The sequence below is a fragment of the Typopeltis vanoorti genome, chromosome 2 (genome assembly GCF_054136105.1).
Source record: "Typopeltis vanoorti isolate ZY-2024b chromosome 2, IOZ_Tvanoo_1.0, whole genome shotgun sequence".
Taxonomy (NCBI): Eukaryota; Metazoa; Arthropoda; class Arachnida; order Uropygi; family Thelyphonidae; genus Typopeltis; species Typopeltis vanoorti.
Genome location: NC_143550.1, coordinates 138094738 through 138114713, shown reverse-complemented (window position 1 = coordinate 138114713; position 19976 = coordinate 138094738). Strand labels below are relative to the sequence as shown.

The 19976-nt window shown below is 36.1% G+C and overlaps 1 protein-coding gene across 1 annotated transcript in view; it reads right to left on the bottom strand.

Annotated features, from left to right (window-relative positions):
* The window catches only part of Mp (collagen XV/XVIII-type protein multiplexin), a 339834-nt gene that overhangs the window by 223300 nt on the left and 96558 nt on the right, over positions 1-19976 (bottom strand). Inside the window, exons 4-5 of the mRNA XM_090402408.1 lie at positions 14386-14442; positions 2592-2644 (exon numbers count right to left, since the gene is read on the bottom strand). Coding sequence (XP_090258534.1) covers positions 2592-2644; positions 14386-14442 — 110 coding nt within the window. The remainder of the gene's footprint in view (positions 1-2591; positions 2645-14385; positions 14443-19976) is intronic.

Genomic DNA, 19976 nt, shown 5'->3' with positions numbered 1-19976 from the left:
CATCCAATGTTTCTTTTCCATTTCATACATGCTTTGAGTCTGGAAATCAACAGTAATTTTGTTTTTTTTAATTTTTATCAAGTTCCTTCCATTTTAAGAAATTTTTCATGTGAGTTAAACTAGTCTCATGTCTATGTAAAGTTGTACTTACATTTCTCCAATCGTTATAACCATCTACAAGATTCAGTTGATTCAGTAGGTGTGAAGTTTGCAACAAAAGCAAAAAACAGAATTTAAAGTTTTGGAATAAATGAGCCATGTTCTTGGCACGAGCTCCAGTTTTCCATTTTTCTATTATAATACGTCGCCAAATTTACGACCATACGTATTTCTGGGATATATTATATTTTTATTTTGAACAGGACCCATTTCAATTAAAACAACTCGTAATTTTTCATCGTTCACCTGGATCTTCTAAATTCACAGAGACTAACAATGTGTTAGTTTCGTGGTCAACTACAACTAAATCTTGTTGTAGTTGACTAAATCCTAACTATTTTTCACTTAAATCATGTTCAATTATCTTGTTCAATAGTTGCAATAGTACTTCATGCAAACTGGATGATGTGTACGGTTCTTCGACTCTGATTTCTGATGTATCGAGTTGGTTACAATCTGCATCAGAATATTTTAACAAATTAATTAAAAGCCCCAGTTTGTTTGCTTCTTTCACAGCGTGATGCTTATGATTTTGTGCACTGGATAACTTTTTTTTAAATTTCTGATTCCATTTCTATTTTATACCCACAAGAAATTATTACACAACACGACACAGAGACGAAATAATAGTCTGCACTGCGCTACTGTCAGTAGCCTCTGAGATGCATATCATATGACTAATACGTTTCCTCACCATTTCACTTTAGATAGACTGCAGTAGACACAACATTCTGCAGGCAAGCATTTAGCCTACTCTAGCTGCAAAATTGTAAACAGCTGCTTGATCAAAGAGGCGGCAATATACATTGTTTTAAAAATTTTTATTCAGTGTATACGGCCTCATTTATTTTAATATTGATCATTCTAAGAATTTTTTTGTTTTTATGATAAAAATTCTGTTTCTTAAAAATTAAGTTATGAACCGTTCCCTGGCGCCGGTGCCCTCATCGTAACGGCGCCTGCATGCCCGCTTCTGCCGGCCCTGCTGATCACCATGTAACAATGAAAAAAGAAAGGATTCTCATGTGTTTGGACTGATACGAGTTTTTTTTTTTTTTTTTTTTTGGGGGGGGGGGGGCTGAAAAGTTCTGATAAATAACTAGAACAAAAATTAATTAATTTTATGTTTTCTTATATATCCTAAAAGAAAAGATATTTTTTTCTGAAAAAACCTTTTTTGTTCTAGGTGTTTATCAGACCCCCCCCCCCATATATATGATGATGATGAACAGCCTATTTTTCTATCCACAGGTGAAGGCCTCTCCCATTGTAGGAAGTTTTGGGTCTACTGCTCCCATGGTGACCCAATCCATATTGGGAGAGTGTATCTATACTTGGGTGAATGAATGTATGAAGGTAGAAGATAATCACAAACATCCATGCCTACGTCGGATTCGAACACACAGCCTCTTGGCTGGAGAGTGGATACGCTAACCACTTGGCCAAGCAGGCAGGCTTAAATAATCAGAGGTTGTACTTACCAGGGATTGAACCTGGGACCTACTGCGCATCAGGTGGATGTGATAACCACTACACCACGAGTGGAGTGGAGTGGACTAGAGTGGTGTGGTGTGGTGTGTGTGTGTGTGTGTTGCAAAGTGTTAAACACTATATTATTAGATGCTCATTTTCTGCTCTGCACCTCATCTATAGATTATTTTGTCATTGTTTCGCTGATATGACATCTGTAATTCTACCACCAAACCTATTTGAAATAAAAGCAGCAGCTGTTACCATCTTTCAAAGTTCAACTTTTAACTTTGATTCAAAAATTAGCTGTTCCAAAAATTATAATCATATATTATATTATCTCATTATAATTATATATTATAATGAGAAAGTTTTCTCTTTCAACTTAACCTTTAGTCTGCTTACATTAATTACATAAAATTATGCTGTTGTTAGTTTAAACCTATCTCCTCAAGTGGGAGGAAAAGGAATTTTATTGACTTTTAGGAGAAAGTAAGGAATTTTTTTTAATGTGTCCTTTTTTAGTGAATATTTACCAAAAATAAAACTGGAGAACACTTTTTCCCATATTATTATATAATGGCTAGAAAATGTTTTTGCAGATACTAAAACAGATGATACTAAAGATTCAAATGAATGTTTTAAAAGACTATATTCATCATAGTAGTAGTCAATAACACTAGTAATTTCCTTGGGGGGGGGGGGGGGGGGGGGAACAGGACATCATCATCACTTTTCTTTCAAAAGTGGCCATGTTCTGTTTCCCCCAACACACACACACACACCTTAATCATGATAATAATATATCATAAAAACCATCTAACAAACAACCACCGAATGAATAGTAAGTTTATGGATTCAGTTTTACTATTGTTAATAAAAACAGGGAAAAACTAAAAATTTCACAATAAATTTTACAAATTTTAAACAAAGTTTGGATTCAGAGACAATTTTTTTTTTACCTTCATTCCAGGCTCTCCCCTTTCACCTTTTGGTCCAGGAGGGCCAGTTGTTCCTATAAGATATGTATATGAATTTAGTGTGTCTGCAATATTTTAAGCAAATAATTTCGCAAAAAGCAATTTTACAGAAGAATAATTAAACAACAAATTTTTTTTTCCTTAACTAAATTTCATCGTACATTATCATACCTTTAAATTTCACTAAAGATTAAATATTTCATCTCAGTCAGATAAGAATGCAAACATAATTCATAAGTGACTACATATTACATTTCTGAAGGGACACTGGAAATTTGTCCCGTGTCCCTTCAATTTGTACAATATTCACTTTCTTATTTTTCTACTTCAATTTCAGGGAATTCAAAACTTTTCCCATGGACCTAATGAAAGTACTATATAATTGAAAAAGGAATTCTTACTGTGAGAGGAAGATGCACAATGATATAAGTATAGTTATATATAAATAGTATAGTTACCCCACCAAAGTTGAAATGCAAATATTATAGGGATTTCTGTGTTTATTTCTGGTGGTTTGTGGTCGAGAAGCATAGTATGGGTATATCTTGTTAAATATGGTTCTAATTTTTTTTTAATCCTTTCTCATTACAGTTTTTTAGTTTACTAACCATGAGGATAATATGCTTTTATTTTATGCCCATTGAAAATAGAATTAATTTCATGTTTTCTCATGTTTTCATATAATTTCGTATAATGGCAAAATGATTACAGACATTTTGCCATTTTCCTTTGAGCATGCAACTACCTAGTATTGTTGTACCTAGTAGTAAGTTGCTCCTGTGGCTAATGAATAAGGCGTTGGCCTCCAGAGCCAAAGACTGTAGGTTCAAGATCCACCAGGGGTGAAGCAAATTTTTGCCATCCTAGCTGGCCAAGTGGTTAGCGTATCCGCTCTCCAGCCAAAAGGCTGCGGGTTCGAATCCTGCCGTGGGCATGGATGTTTGTGAAAATACTAGTAGTGGTAGATGCCGTTGGTGTAGTTCTGGTTTGTTGTAGTTGGTGGATTGAATGTAGTGACAGAGAGTTGTGGAGTAAGTCCTCCCTCAATGAGTCTTTGGACTCCCTGGAGGTGTCACATAATACTATTTGCTGTTCTATTGGAAGGGCTTAGGTATGAATCCAGTTTACAAACAAGAAATGTTTATAAGAGCTTTTCAATTGAGAACGACTTAATCTAGCTGATACAGGGACAATAGAATGTTTGCTCTAGCAAAACAGTGTTGGAAATCATTTGGGATTAATAGACACATTCATTCAGATGAGGGAGAGTTTAAAGATGAAGCAACTATGGTTCAAAGGCAGTGTATTATGAATGTTGTGTTCTTTTGACTACTTCGCCTGTTTTTCAGGATGAAAAATCCTTCCACCTCCAGATTAAACACCTTCAGATGAAATATCCTTATAAAGGTGGCAGTGAAGGGAAAGGGGATTATACTGATTTTCAGTATAACTGAAAATGTACTGACAATTTTTTTAAAATTGTCAGTATAAGTCTTGGTATATGTGCTGAATTATGAAATTTTTTTTCAGAGAAGAACATAGCCCCCACATAAATAATATTTCTGTATAACAACATAGTTACATGAGAAGAGTTAGTTTTTGTTATACCATATATTCCTAATTGTATGGAGATGTTAAACCCAGGTAACAACTTCAGTCATACTATTACATAAAAGATGTTGAAAATTTATTTATCACTAGGTTAGACTATAATAGATTTAGTTTAATCCTTTATCCCAGTGAGAGCAAACAAAGTTTGCGCCTGAAAATATCTTCAGGACTAAATATAGTGTTGTACTATCTTATCCAGTAAGTAGTGCAACACCAAGGCAACTCATGGCAAAGGTGGAGCAAGCTACCAGGCACTTCTAACTTCTAACTACCAGGCACTTCTAGCTTGCTCCACCTTTGCCACGAGTTGCCTTGGTGTTGCACTACTTACTGGATAAGATAGTACAACACTATATTTAGTCCTGAAGATATTTTCAGGCGCAAACTTTGTTTGCTCTCACTGGGATAAAGGATTAAACTAAATCTATTATAGTCTAACCTAGTGATAAATAAATTTTCAACATCTTTCTCTAAATCCAGAGTAATTTTTAAAAAAAGGTGATAAACCTTTTGGCAACTCCCATAGGCACAGATGACTTGCTACTGCTTCTGCCTGGTATCTCCAGCTCTGGGCCTGGCTCCCACTGAAGAGACCTCAATAAAGGTCGAAACTAGTCTGGGTAGATGGCCAATCCCTTTAATGCATAACAGTATACATATCCACATAGGAAATGTGTTTTGCATTTTGGGAGATACTGGGTTAGAAGTGCCTGGTAGCTTGCTCCACCTTTGCCACGAGTTGCCTTGGTGTTGCACTACTTACTGGATAAGATAGTACAACACTATATTTAGTCCTGAAGATATTTTCAGGCGCAAACTTTGTTTGCTCTCACTGGGATAAAGGATTAAACTAAATCTATTATATTATATTACATAAAAGGTAAAAATTGCAAACTTCTTCTTTATGTTTCTATTACAAATATGTCTGACTAATTACATAAAGCTTATTGGCATACCCAAGATGAAACGAATTTCACATCTGATAACATTTGTAGCAGTTAAACAGTTTTTATTAAAAAACAAAACTTTTTTTTTTTATTATTTTACTTACACAAACATTACATTCAGTATAACATTCATGGCACATGTTTTCAGTGGAATACACAAGCTAGAGCTAAAATGCCAGCCTGGTTAGCGTATCCGCTCCCCAGACAAAAGGCTGCGGGTTTGGGTTCGAATCCCGCCATGGGCATGGATGTTTGTGATTGTTTGTGGAAATACTAGTACTGGCAGTCGGCGATAAATGGCGTTGGTGTAGTTGCGGTCAGTTGGTGGAGACAGAGTTGTAGAGTGGATGCCCTCCCTGATGAGTCTTTGGATTCAAAGATTCCCTGGAGGTGATAAATAATAATAATAAAACAAAAGATCTAGATACAACTTAGATTAGAACTCGCACCTAAGAATTCACTAGCGCTTTTGAAAAACAGCATACCAGCAGCAATATGCAAAACCATTATTTATTTTTTTTTTTTTCAAAGTACATAAAAGCGACTTTCAATAGTATAAATGTTCGTTATTATGAAATAGATGTTAGTTTAAACACTTATTTCCATGTAATTTCGCCACTTTGTAGGCAATGCATTAACGTTCATTTTACTAATTATTTTGATGGGTTGACTTATAATTACTGTAAAGCATTTGATTTTCTCTGTGTTGATTATTACATAAAACCAAAATATATGGAAAATTTATTTAAGCTCTAAATTTATTTTTATTAACACAGCATTATATAAACCAATTACAATATACATGTACAGTATATGGAAGTTATTAATACTGCCAACACGTGGTGCTGCTTTGACGCCATGGTAACCGTCGCTAGTGGTTCTGTAAGTTGTTCCAATAATCGTATATTTTACTGTGAAAAAAAAAAAAAAAATCAATGTGATTAAATATTACTGTCTTGTATCTGTAAATATAAACGATATGCACTGCTTGGAAAGAAGTCAACGGACACCCCCATAGGCAAGATACATTGTGCCATTGTAATGACTCACGTCTTTGTAGCCAGTATAAAAATTAGAATAAGAATATGATGCTCCCAAGTCAGTGCAACCGTACCTGGGTGAAATGGCTGCTAGAAGGGAACTGACGAAGTTGGAAAGAGGCGTTGTGATACGATGCCATGTTACAGGCGTATCTATTCGGCAAATTTTTGACGAATTGGGCCATCTCAGGTCAACAATCAGTGATACATACTGGGATGAAGGCACAGAGAATCGACTGCAAGAGCTACCCGCTGTGGACAACCCACCACTCTCACCGAACGTGACCGTAGGGGTACTACGAACAATGTCAGTAACAATGACACCAACCGTAATAAGATGTAGGACCTTCTTTCACTGTGATGACTACAGCATTCCTAAAGGACATACTTTCCACAAATGTACCGTAGCGATCAGTGGGAATTATGGACATTTCTTCCTATACGATGCAATTAGGTCCTAGACCTAATTGCATCCTATTAGAAGTCTCTTCAAATTCTTCTCGTAGCCATTTCACCCTGAACTTCTATATGTACTGCACTGACTTGGGAGCATCGTATTCCTCCAATTATACCAGTTACAAACACGTGACTCGTTACATAGGACGATGGTCCTTTTCTGTGGGGTATCCGTTAACTTTTTCAGCGCATGTGTGTGTGTGTGTGTGAGTTTGCGACCATGGATGCAGGAAGGGCACAGGCTCAGCCAATTCCATGAAAATGTTCGTGGAACATACTGCCCACTGAATTAGAAATTTTTATTTAATACTGTATTGGACTTCCTTTAACCCAAATTACAGCTTCACACAGAGGGTGGCAGTGTTTTTCTTCCCAGAAACTCGGGTTTTTCATCCCACAAAGCCGACCACCTGGCTATTAGAAGATAAGCACAACAGTGACTAATAGTAACTCAGACTATGAGACACTGCTTCAGACTATGAGACACTGCTTCAGACTATGAGACACTGCTTTGGCCATAAATCTTATAAACCTAACCTGTATTACAGTACCTATGCGGTTTGGCATACATTCCACAAGGTGCTGGATTGCATCTACATCTATAACAGGCATTCACAAGACAGTCTTTTAACTGGTTCATACTTGATGGAAGAGGACTTTGCTCCCAGATCTGTTTTTCTAATATGTCCCATATATTCTCACCGAGGTTCGGTGAGAATATATGGGACATATATTCTCACCAGCAGGTGACTTTGTGGTGACCAGGGAAGATGGTGGAAGTAGCTATGATGATCGCTGAACCACTGCTGCAGTTGTTGCCTAATGAACAGTAGCTGTGCTGTTCACGAAACAAAAGTCACCTGCTGGATAAGAACGAAAGTTACCTGCTGGATGGACTTGGTTGGCAACGATATTCAGATATTCCTTGGAGGACACCCGACTTTCCAGCAATATCAGGAGACCTGTTCTTGACCAACAGAATATGCTCCACACCATGACACTGTCTCCAGAACTTGAGTTATGTTTACAAGGCAAGCTGGGTTCATTGCTTCAAAGGGCTCCCACCAAACTCTCTGCCTACTGCGGTGCAGAACACGAAGTACCGTGGCTATTCCGGCCAAATGACTTCCCCCCCCCAATCTCCAGTGACAGTGTTCCTGATACCACAGTAGATGAACTTTTCAGTTCTTTGCATGAACAATGGTTTCTGTATAGGCATGCGACTGGCAATATCGATTCTCTTCAATTCTCTTCATCCTTTAGTTTTTCATACCCTGCACATAGTTCCATAAGATGTGAGTTGGAAACAGCCTTCATTAAATGCTTTAGTCAATTGCTGCACACAGGAAGTTCTGTTTGTCCATACAAGCTTTCTCACACGATGGCGATCTCTTTCCTGACAGACTGTCTTAGGAACACAGTTACGCCTCTTAGACTGGCAATGTAGGTTATTTTTCCACTCATTAAACTCAGGATATCTCCCCTCTTGAGAAACCAGTCTGCTCTGTTGTTTCCAAAATCGTGGCTCCAACCAGACGGGCACCCACAATAAGTCCTTTTTCGAACTCCAAAAGGTTCTTTGTTTTTTACATTTTCTCATTACTGACTAGCAGCATTCACGTATTGCCTAGAACACATGGTGATGCACATTACCAAGCATTTTGCATATACACTGCATAAGGGACGTTTACTTATATCTGCATAAAGCTTTCTAATTCATCCGCTGGTATGTGTATGCTGTAAAAGGATTTTATCAAAGGGTTTGCTAATAGCATTTTTTACGAGGATGGAGAATGGTAACTATGTTAATTTACATGGTAAGAAAACCAGATATAAGATACTGTTGTTGGGTTTGAAAAATCAACAGGCTATAAACTATATGCACCTATTTTTTATATGCTACTTGCTTCAGTGGCCGGGTAACTCTCCTGCCATTAATTAATCTAATAGAAATTTTGGACGATAGTGAAAAAGAGACTTGGAAAATTAAATTGTGATATACAATCCATTATAAAAGCATGATTTCGAGTTGCAGAAATAAGAAAAATAAGTTCTATGTTGGTTGAGTCCATGCCTAAGCGAATTAACGAACGTGTTAACAACAGAGGAGCATATATAAATTATTATGTTAAATTAAAGTTTAATTTTTGTACTTATTTTCTTGCGAAATTAAAATTTTTCTTTAAAATGTGAGTGTTCGGATCATTTTGTTTACTACTCTATAACTAATTTTAAACGGCATCCAGTAAAGCATACTCTTTTCAGACATGTACGCCGTTATGACTTTAACCAACATCCATTTGCCATCTAGTTTCGTCTTCTTAGAATACTTCATCGTATGTATAATATGAAAAGAAAAATTCAAAACATATACATTACAAGAGAATAATAGTAACAAGTTAAGTTGCAATGGATTGCTGACATTACTGACATTTGAAGGCTTTCTAGGTGCCATGGTATTGTTCAGCATGTTCACGCAGGCATGATCTTGATAAAACACCAAAGTTGGATAGCTGAGGGGTAACAGTCAAAGAGTTTATATCTTAGGTACGTATTAAGGTGGACAGGATTGAGGATATTTTCTGTCGTTTCAATAATTCTTCTCTCAAGCTCACCATAGAATCTGAAAATGTCTTCTGATTTTTCAGATCACTGGTTGAGTGATAAAATCTTTAACGTCAGGGTTAAGAATTAATCTCTTAAATGCTCCTCCATGTGCAGCTCAATGGATTTCTTCGTCTGATCAAAATAGGGTACATCGTGGTTACGCCAAAGACGGTTAAACTCCTGGAATATACTCGACAATATTATGGCATCCAGAACGTTTTCAAATGTCAGTGGTTCGTTTGCAACTTAATTTACAGCTGTTGTTCTTTTGGAATGCATATTTTTTTTTTTTTTTTTTTGTATTTCTCTTTTCATGTTATGCATCCGATGAAGTCTTCTAATAAGACGAAACCAAACGAAATCATATAATAAATAGTTTTATTGTTTTTTCTCGGCTTTTAGTGTAAGTTTTTTTTTTTCTATTTCGTCATGTAGTCTAGTAAATTCATTGCTTCAAATATATATATATAATCCTCTCAAAAGTCAGGAAACACTCTTCCGATTACAAAATGAAAATGGATGCACCTGTGCATAATTTGTGACCGATCCAAGAGTTCATCTGGTTGGTTGAGTGGATAGAGTATAATGTGGGCATGGATGTTTGTGATTGCCTGTGGAAATACCAGTGGTGATCGGCGGTAGATGGCAATGGTGTAGTTGCGGTCGGTTGGCGATTGAATGGTGGAGATGGAGTTGTAGAGCAGGTGCCCTTTCTCGATGAGTCCTTGGACTCCCTGGAGGTGTCAAATAATAATAATAATAATAATAATAATAATAATAATAATAATAATAATAATAATAATAATAATAAAAGTATTGTTACTGATCATTCAGTAACACAGCATCTTAGATTTTAAAAAATGTTCGATACCATTTCAGGTAGAAATGTGTTTTGACATTGCAAGGCACTAGAAGACCTTCTCATAATGTGTCTTTAAACTACTTGGATGTGTCCTGTAACAACAGTAGCAATAATAAGATAATAGTAATAACTTAATTCATACACAACCGGATGATTATAAAAAGGATGTGGAAAGTTTGAGGATCGAAGGGTTGTTCTAATTTGGTTTATATGTTTGAATAACACTTTCATTTGAATTTGAATAGCATTTTCATTGTGATGTGGAGTGCTTGCAGGACGATTTAAATAGGCTGTCAGTATGGGCAAAAGTTAATGGTATCAGTTTAATGTCGAGATATGCAAAGTTATAAATTTTGGGACAATTAGGTTACAAGCATGTATCACATTAATAGCACTGTACTCCAGGAAATAGATGAAGTTAGAGATTTAGGAGTGGTGGTAGACAGAAAGTTAAAGTTTAGAAGACATATTCCTAAGGTTTGTAAGGTAATCCATAAGATTACTTGGCTATTAAAAAACACATTCACAAGTAGAGATAAGGAAGTTGTCATTCCTCTTTATAAGGCTTTGATACTCCCACATCTGGATTACTCAAGTCTGGTCTCCTGGGTTTCTTGGGGATGAGGAAGTAGTGGAGAGGTGCATAGGCGAGTGACCAAGATGGATAGTGGTCTGTGGAATGTTCCCTATGAGGATAGATTGAGGGTATGCGGTTTGCAGAAGTTGGTTGATGGAGAAAAAGAGGGGATATGATTGAAACATTTAAGTTGCTTAAATCGTTTAGTAGAACAGATGCAGGGGAAATATTTCAGCAGTTGGCTAGAGGGACCAGAACAAGGCGTCATCCCTGGAAGTTGAATAAAGGTGTGGTCAATAGGGGTGTGAGAACTCGATTTTTTGCTTGGAGAGTTATGAATGAGTGGAATGAGTTGCCAGATTCAGTTATGAGTGCTTTGTCTGTTAATGGGTTCAAGGAGAGATATGATAGATTATGTAGATAGATTGGGTCTCCCGTGGTGAGTCTTTAGACTTCATGAGATGTCCGTATAATAATAATAATAATAATAATAATAATAATAATAATAATAATAATAATAATAATAATAATAATAATAATAATAATAATAATAATTATTATTATTATTATTATTATTATTATTATTATTATTATTATTATTATTATTATTATGTGACACCTCTAGGGAGTTCAATGACTCATTGAGGGAGAGTGTGCCAACAGCATCGAACGATTGATTTCCTTCTAGCTACTAACCGCGCTCAAACTTGCTTAACTTTTTGCTGAGCCATTAGTAGTAAAGGTTCTACCAATCGACCAACCTAAAAAAAAAAAAAAATCAGCTAACGCCTTTTTATTCTCGTATACGGGAGTAGGCGAGGCCATTTAGCCCTATCTAACTTTTGGAGACTGAGTGGGCAGTTCAATCTCCACTGGTACCAATCAGAGATAGATGGCCCAAGGCTATCACTAATTAAGCGGTGCACAGTGAAGAGAGACAGCTCAAATGTGCCGCCATCTCGACCAACCTTTGCTAGCTAAATAATAATAATATCATAACTCTTTATCTGTGTGTTGCACCAAAGTGTAAGTACAATCTTTAGTTCTGTTAAGCCTAGATATGGTCAATTAAAACACCCTAAAGTCTGTAGCCTATGGTATGACTGTAATACATCTTATACCTTGAATGGCCTGAAAAGTTTATTGAATGACGTTAGTATAAGAGACGTTCCAGAGACTCCAAGCTTAAGCTAACTCACTTGGATAATGACGTTTATATATAAAATTTCCGTCTATTTTGTTTCCATCTTTAGTACAAAAATTGAACAACAATTATATTAAACAATAACAGAATATTCTAAAAAGCTCTACCTTTGTAGCTAGTAAAAAACTAAAAACTAAAAATCCTCTATTGCATTTTATTTCCCCGTAGGTGCGGCAGTGTTTGCTCTATCTAAAACGTAGCTAATCAGAGATATCTGGCTAAAAATTACACTAATTATACACAGTATCTGGGGAAAAAAGCGGCTGACAAGTGTCATCATCTGTTGGTTCACTATCATCATGACTATGTCTACTGTCTGAAATAGCGTGGGTTCTATGGCCGAATTTCTTGAGTTTACAGAATGAAATACCCGAGTTTCAGGGAGAAAAAAACTGTTGCCCGTGCCAGAGATAGACTAACTTGAGGACAGGTCGAAAAAAAAAAAAAAACTTAGAAAAAGTTCCAGTCGGCGACCAGAATCGAACTTAGGATGCTCTTTCTTCGGATGGCCTAACCCGTTTCCACTGAACTACACAAGCTCTTGTATATAATTACAAGTCAGAAAAGAGTTTATTTGAAAGTAGCATCTCCCACAAAGGATATAAATGTAGCTAAACATAGGATCTGTTTAGGTTAGAATAATGCAGCAAAATTTCACAACTTTCTTTAAATAAGACGTTCTATGAGAGATCTACTTTTATGAAGGATTCTTCTCTTATTCCAGTGAACTTTATGCTTGGTGGAAATGGCCTGTTCAGCAAGTCTCGACTTGCTGAACAGACGAGACTGTTCAGCTTCATGATATTCGATATGACTCATGTTGTTCGAGAGGAATGAGAGTTTATCCATAATATGATAAGCCACAAGAACAAGGAAATTGGTAATCACCCGGGAAATCAGAGAAGGAAACTTGTTCTTAGGAGAAGATGTGAAAAAAGTTGAGATTTTTCTCACAGGACGAAAGGCAACAAAAATGTTCAATGGTTTTAAAATTTTCGCTATACGTTCGGAAATTTCTTGTACTTAAGGGAGAGGAATACAAGTTATTTTCTCTTGAGCAGAAGAGTCAGTGATTCTATAACTACTAAACACTTTTTCTACAGAAAGAATTACAATGCATTAAGTAAACTTTCTTATCAAATGGTTTTAGCGACGGTTTCATCAGAAAATGTTGCAAATAAACATGAAGTTTTTCCATGTGAGTTTTCCGTTTTTTGTATTTTATTCTTAGTATGCCTACACTCATGATATTTCAATCTTGAAACAAACTTAAGCAAGACTAAATGGTGGCCAAGTTGAAAGACATTATGAGACAGAAATAAAATTCTCATAATCTTTAAATATCTTGTAAAATCTTGAGCATTTAAACATAAATCCAACTGTTAATCTTTCGGATTAATAAGCAGCGAAAATTGAACTACTTTGTAAGCTGAGACACGAACCATTTTACAAAAATAGGAATGAGTAGTGCATGCATAGACCTATTGTAAACCTATTAGTTAACACCAGCGACATTTATCTACTGTCTCCTTATATACAGTATATATAACATCGATAAATACAAGGTATAGACTATCAGCGACCCTTTACTTAACAGTTCTAAATAACTGTAGTCTTTCCTCTGAAATTATTCCAAAACTCGTAAGCCTATACTGTGCCTTTCGTTTACTGAATATAAAGTTTCAATGAGAAATTTGAAATTTTATCCAAATATTAAAGAATATTTTAAATATTGAAAAAATAACGTCATGAACTTATTATACAGCAAGCACGAAAAGAGTCAGTTTTCCTTCAGTTTAATAACCAGAAGTGGTCAAATTACTTGTGGAACTAGACTACACAGATTAGTTGGTAACTAGAGCAAAGTGTAGCATAAACGTTCTTGATACAGAATTACCTCGTTTTCGTCAACACAGAAAAACCACTAGACCGTCGTTACTTTTCTGTACTAAACTATTGCGAAATTAAAATATCATTCGTTCTGATATATGTTGAAGGAAAATTATCCTTAATATCATCGTCTAAAGTAACACATTAAGACCAAAATATTAAAACGATTATCATAATCATGTCGGCCTCAGAGTTTTGATCGATTTAGGACCATTAAACAGACGATCTTTAGTCGACAGACGATATTTACTACGAAGAATTTAATCGCTTGGGTTTTTGCATGTTAATATCATAAAATCACAAAAAAATCTCAAGAGGAAAAAAAAAACAGATAGAAACGTAAATGTATATATATATATATATATATAGTGCAGTATTATAACTAAAATTTAATTTTATTAGCTGATAAGAAAATTAGAATTAGTGTGTGTGTGTGTGTGTGTGTGTGTGTGTGTGTGTGTGTGTGTGTGTGTGTGTGTGTGTGTGTGTGTGTGTGTGTGTGTGTGTGTGTGTGTGTGTGTGTGAAGAGAGAGATAGCGTCCCTCGAAGGTAAACACTAGCTGAAGCAAGACAAAACCTTACCTGCTGATCCTAATGACCCTGGCCCTGGAGGTGGTGGAGTGATCAGGGGCGGAGGACCTGAAATTAAATAACAATGTAATCAATCAACCATTGTTGTGGTAAAAGAACTGGCACGTTCCTAGGAAATCCCCCCACCTTTTCCCATCCAACCCTGGTTCTAGCTTCTATCTGATTAGACGGCTGACGAGATAATACACTTTCAGAGACGTGACCTTAACGTCGTAAAGCAAGCTGACGTATGTATGCACGATAAAAAACGAAACAAAGCAAAAAAAAAAAAAAAAAGGTTTAACGGTGTGTATGGCAGTTTAGAAATGAAGAAGATGCCATTACTTTCACAGTTGGAGGCCAAATTGTTAACAGGAAGGTTATAGACATTTACGAAACAATTACAAGGCTATGCTACACCCACCTTTCCCTTCCAAAAATAAAACTTTTATTTAATTTCAAAATAAAATAATATGGAATTTTAGCTTTAGGACTTCAACAATAAACTAGGTAGTGTTCTATTGTTTTCTGTAACGAATGAAATATTTATTCTAAATAGGCAATTTGGACTTGGTGTGCAGAACCAAATCCTAATTTTGAAGATACTGCATGAAAATTTTCTGGTGAGTATAGAAACTGTCCCATCACTTCTCCAGGAGGCATTCCTTTAATTTGAACAGTCACAAATCAATAAAAGAAAACATTGTAAGCTATGTACAACAAGCAAGCTTTCCACAAATGCTTCTGCTTATCTTATCTTTGATCTTGCTGTTTTTTTTTTTTTAATAATATTTTCTTTTGTATACTGGACCGCTGTTTAATTACCAAAACATCCATAGATGAAAATATCTCAATCTTCTTAAACTTCGTATCTATATTATTTCAACGGAATATCAATGGTTTTAATCGGCTCCTCGCATCTATGCCGACCTTCACGTGCATACACGTGGAGGCCGTTTGGATGGCACTGCAGGTCAAACACGGATGGGGGAAAATCATTCATAAATTTAATCATTTATATATTATAATCATATATAAACATTTTGAATCAAACAATTATTTTTCTGTGTTTTTTTTTTAAATAGAGAAAGATAGGAAATGTACGTACATTGTAAATATTACGATATGTTAATAAACAAAAAGGTTCGAATTCGACAATTGCCTTTATAATAGTTGCAGCAAATATTATAATCGCAACGTTTATAATATGTGTTGCATTATGATAGTTGTATAAAACGAATAAATGAATAAAATAAATGACTTAAATATCGACAAATGGAATGGTGGCATCAACAAACTGATGCATAATTCAGTAATGTAACAAGTTTTAATAGGCAACAAGAAGAACGGCCAATCAATACCGTCTAGGTATACCCCCCCCCCCTTTAGGAGTCAGTTCGAATAGTTTCCAGAGATAATTTCAATTAGCACTTTGCATATCTTCAAAGCTTTGCCAACAAAGAGCATCAAGATAGAACGAACATTAGAAAATGGTATGCTATAGCGTGTACTCGATTTAAAGGATATAGAAATTCCCGTACGGAAATTCTATAAATAAATAAATAAAAAAAAAAAAACATTTCATACTTCATGCGAAAAATTTTGGATCTTAATAGATATAAGAAACAGATGGAGAATATACTTTGCAGGGCTTTTGAATGAAGAAAATGCAAGGACTCACAGAAAAGATGGGGAGTCTAATGAGGGGATGGTGCAGAACATTAGTAGAGTGGAAGTGAAGGAAGCCATAAAGAGGACGAAGAATGGAAAATCGATAGGCCCTAATAGAATCCCAGTGGAGACATGGAAGACACTGGGGGAAGAAGGAATTGACCTGCTGTGGGACCTGTTAATAAAAGTTTGTCAACAAGAAAATATACCCGAGGAATGGAGGAAAAGTACTCTTGTCCCCATCTACAAGAGTAAAGGGGATGCCTAAGACTGTAAGAATTACAGAGGAATTAAGTTGATGTCCCACACAATGAAGATCCTAGAGAGGGTTCTTGATGGAAGACTGAGGAAGGAGGTGGAGGTTGCAAAGGAACAATTTAGCTTCACGCCTGGTCAATCGACGACAGATGCTATCTTTGGGTTACGACAGATGATGGAAAAGTTTCGAGAGAAGCAACAGGAGCTACACTTGGTTTTTATTGATCTGGAGAAAGCGCATGATAGAGTGCCAAGGCCAGAAGTCTGGATGTGTTTGAGGGAGAAGAAGGTACCGGAGAAATATGTCAGGTTGGTGCAGGGGATGTACAGAAATGTGAAGACAAGAGTTCGAACCTGCCTGGGAGAGACAGAAAGTTTTCCAGTGACAGTTGGCTTGCATCATGGGTCAGCATTAAGTCCGTTCCTGTTTAATATTGTGATGGAGGTGGTGACGGAGGAGGTGAGAGAAGACGCACCTTGGATTATGTTGTATGCAGATGACATCGTGCTCTGTGCAGAATCAAGAGAAGAAGTGGCAGCTAAACTGGAAAGTTGGAGGAAAGTACTGGAAGAGAGAAGAGGTATGAGACTGAGCAGAAGTAAGACAGAGTATATGTGTTGCAATGTGATGTAATGGCAACCAGGAGACAGATCTAGAGCTGGAAGGAGATGTCATCAGGAAGGTTAGTGACTTTAGATACTTAGGTTCAACAATCAAAGAGGATGGTGAGGCTGAGAAAGAAGTGGGATGCAGGATACAAGCAGGATGGAAGAACTGGAGAGAGATGGCTGGAGTGCTATGCGATAAGAGGGTGCCGATCAATCTAAAAGACATAATCTACAGGACACTAGTGAGACCAGCTATGACATATACTATGGATACTGTGGCCCTGAGGAAATATAACATCAGCAGGATCGAGGTAGCGGAGATGAGAATGCTTACGTGGATGTGCGGTGTGACCAGAAAGGATCATCTGAGAAATGACTATGTAAGGGGAACGGTGAAAGTTACGAACTTAGGAGCAAAGATACAGGAGGAGTGATTGAGATGGTTTGGTCATGTGATGAGGAGGGAGGAAAAGTATGTGAGAAGAAAGATCATGCAGATGAATGTGCAGGGGAGGAGGAAACGCGGACGGCCAAAGAAGAGATGGAGGGAGATGGTGGAGGAGGACTTGCGGATGAAGAACTTGGATGTGGCTACAGCCCAGCCCAAGACAGGAGGTTGTGGAGGAGACTCACCACAAACAGCGACCCTACTTAAGTGGGAAAAGCTGCAGAAGAAGAAGACTTCATGCGAAAAATATGGTGGCGATAGATGGCGTGTGTATAGTTGGTAGATGGTGCTGTTATTAATAATAATAATAACAATCATAATTTTCATAAATTGGCGCTATGTTATTAAATATATTATTTTGTTTTAGTAATAAAAGTATTAGTTAACAGTTATTAATATTATTAAATTATTATTGTAAGAAATTATACTTATTACAATCACTATTCCGGTATTAAACTACTCACAAAGAAGTCAAAAAGAAATTAAGTTTTAATTTGAATACTTTCGTGAAAAAAACTTTGTTTCACTTCATCAAGAAATAACACGAAAAGACTAAAAAAAAAAAAAACTACAGTTAACATTTCTAATAAAGAATATTTGAAAAAGTTTAAACGATGGAAGTCGTGCATTCGCTGTTACGCTGGCTGCTAGTTCATGGGTTGGTGTATACTGCTGGTAGATACATGAGTGTCCTGATGGGTTAAAGAAAACCAGATTGGATGTATTCTGATTCTTTGAATGCTCTTGAGTAAAAGCGGTAATCAACGTAGAGCATTTCAGTTTATTGCCATTCTACTAAATGTTTTGTATCTGTTGTATGTGCCGCCAGCTTTGTATTTTTTTTTTTCCCATTCTCGACGTCCTTGATGTGTTCTGATTGTCTTATCTCACCCGATCTGCCAGTTTGTTCTGTGTAGTAGCCTACAACTGCAACTGGTTTAAGTGGTTCAGGGGGTTTCAGATGTTCATAGATTTTGTTGGTTGGGGAAGAAAGCGCCTTTTCGATTTTTTGGGCGAAGCAATCTTGCTATTTTATCCGTGATTGGCTGTATATACGAGAGAATCACTGCTCCTTTGTATTCTTGATTTATTTGTCATTCTGTTTGGTCTGGAGGGTTAGGATAGAATTTTTTTTTGACTAAATATCAAACACACTTTCCGCTGCTTGCATCTTTTATAAATACTTCTACAGCCATTGTTCATCAGAAATGACACTAATAATACCCACTTTCGTCAAATCCATTTAAACGCATACAGCAGTTAATCAACACTTCCTCACATGCATCTTGACACTCACAGAACAAAGTTCTCCTCATCATTCATCCCTTCCACTACTGCACTCCAGAGCACTCTGTCATCTTATATGTTTCCCAAGGAATACAATTGATATTTCTTCAAGCTAAATGCGAACAAGTTACTTTTTGTAAATCACGGTACAAGTGTCCTATAGGATAACTAACCTTTCGTGGATGGGTTTCCCATAAAAAATGAATAAAATTCTATCGAACCTAACTATGACATAGATTATTATTATTATTTGAGACTTCCAGAGAGTCAAAGACTCATTGAGAAAGGCCATAGATCACCCACACTAGCTGCCATACTTCATCTTAAACTCGTTCACACCAGATGCACTCCCATCTTCAAAATTTCGAAATGTGGATATCGATATGTCTTTAGATGGAAAGGAAGAATTTCATCGCCTATTGTGAATCACTACTCGCTTACTGAAGACCTGAAGTTGCTTGAAAAACATATTCATTTTTTGGTTTCCAGAAAAGGATTCTGAATTATATACCGGTAATTTTTAGAGTGTATAGCGTTTCGTATGTAACAGGCTAAAAATAAATAAAATAAAATAAAAAATAGCGGTTCGTTATTACGGATGAAGAACGCTTTTTAATTAATTCATATTTTAAAATATAACTATAAGAATATAATGGTCAGAAAGACTTTTGTTTAATGATAATATTTCTTCCACATGAATTACCCGTTTAATTGCAGATATTTATAAATATCAGTGATCTGAATCTCCAAAACCTCTCTTTCTCTCATTCAATAACCACCAGGGGCGACTCGTGCATCGACACTGCGGAACTGCAGCATCCCCAATTTTTCTTGATATATAAATATGTTTATTAATTTATTTATATTTGCTTGCAATATTTAATTTTATCATCAACAATCCTATACAATTCTCTTATTTTGTATAAAAAATAATAAAAATCCATCTTGTAGCACTTAGGAGGGCGAAGGACGCTAACAGCACTGTGTTTACCACAGTGTCATATTGCTACGCGCGCAAGCATATGCACGTCATAGTGAGATGCGAGCTATTAGCGTAATGCGGCACTGTCCGTCGCGCAGTTCCACTGTTGTTTATAAGCAGTTTGCGCCAGTAGTAGAGTGTTCGTAGTGCTTATCGTGTTTACTCGGTCTCTTTAAATATTCGGACATTACAATTAAAGACATAACATTTGTTATAGTTTTTATTTTAGAACATTATTGGGGTTATGATAATGGATTTTATATTTAAGTAATTTTGAATTATACCAATAATTTTATAATCTTCAAACTATAATTTCATCGATAATAAACAATATTTGTTCATGTTTAA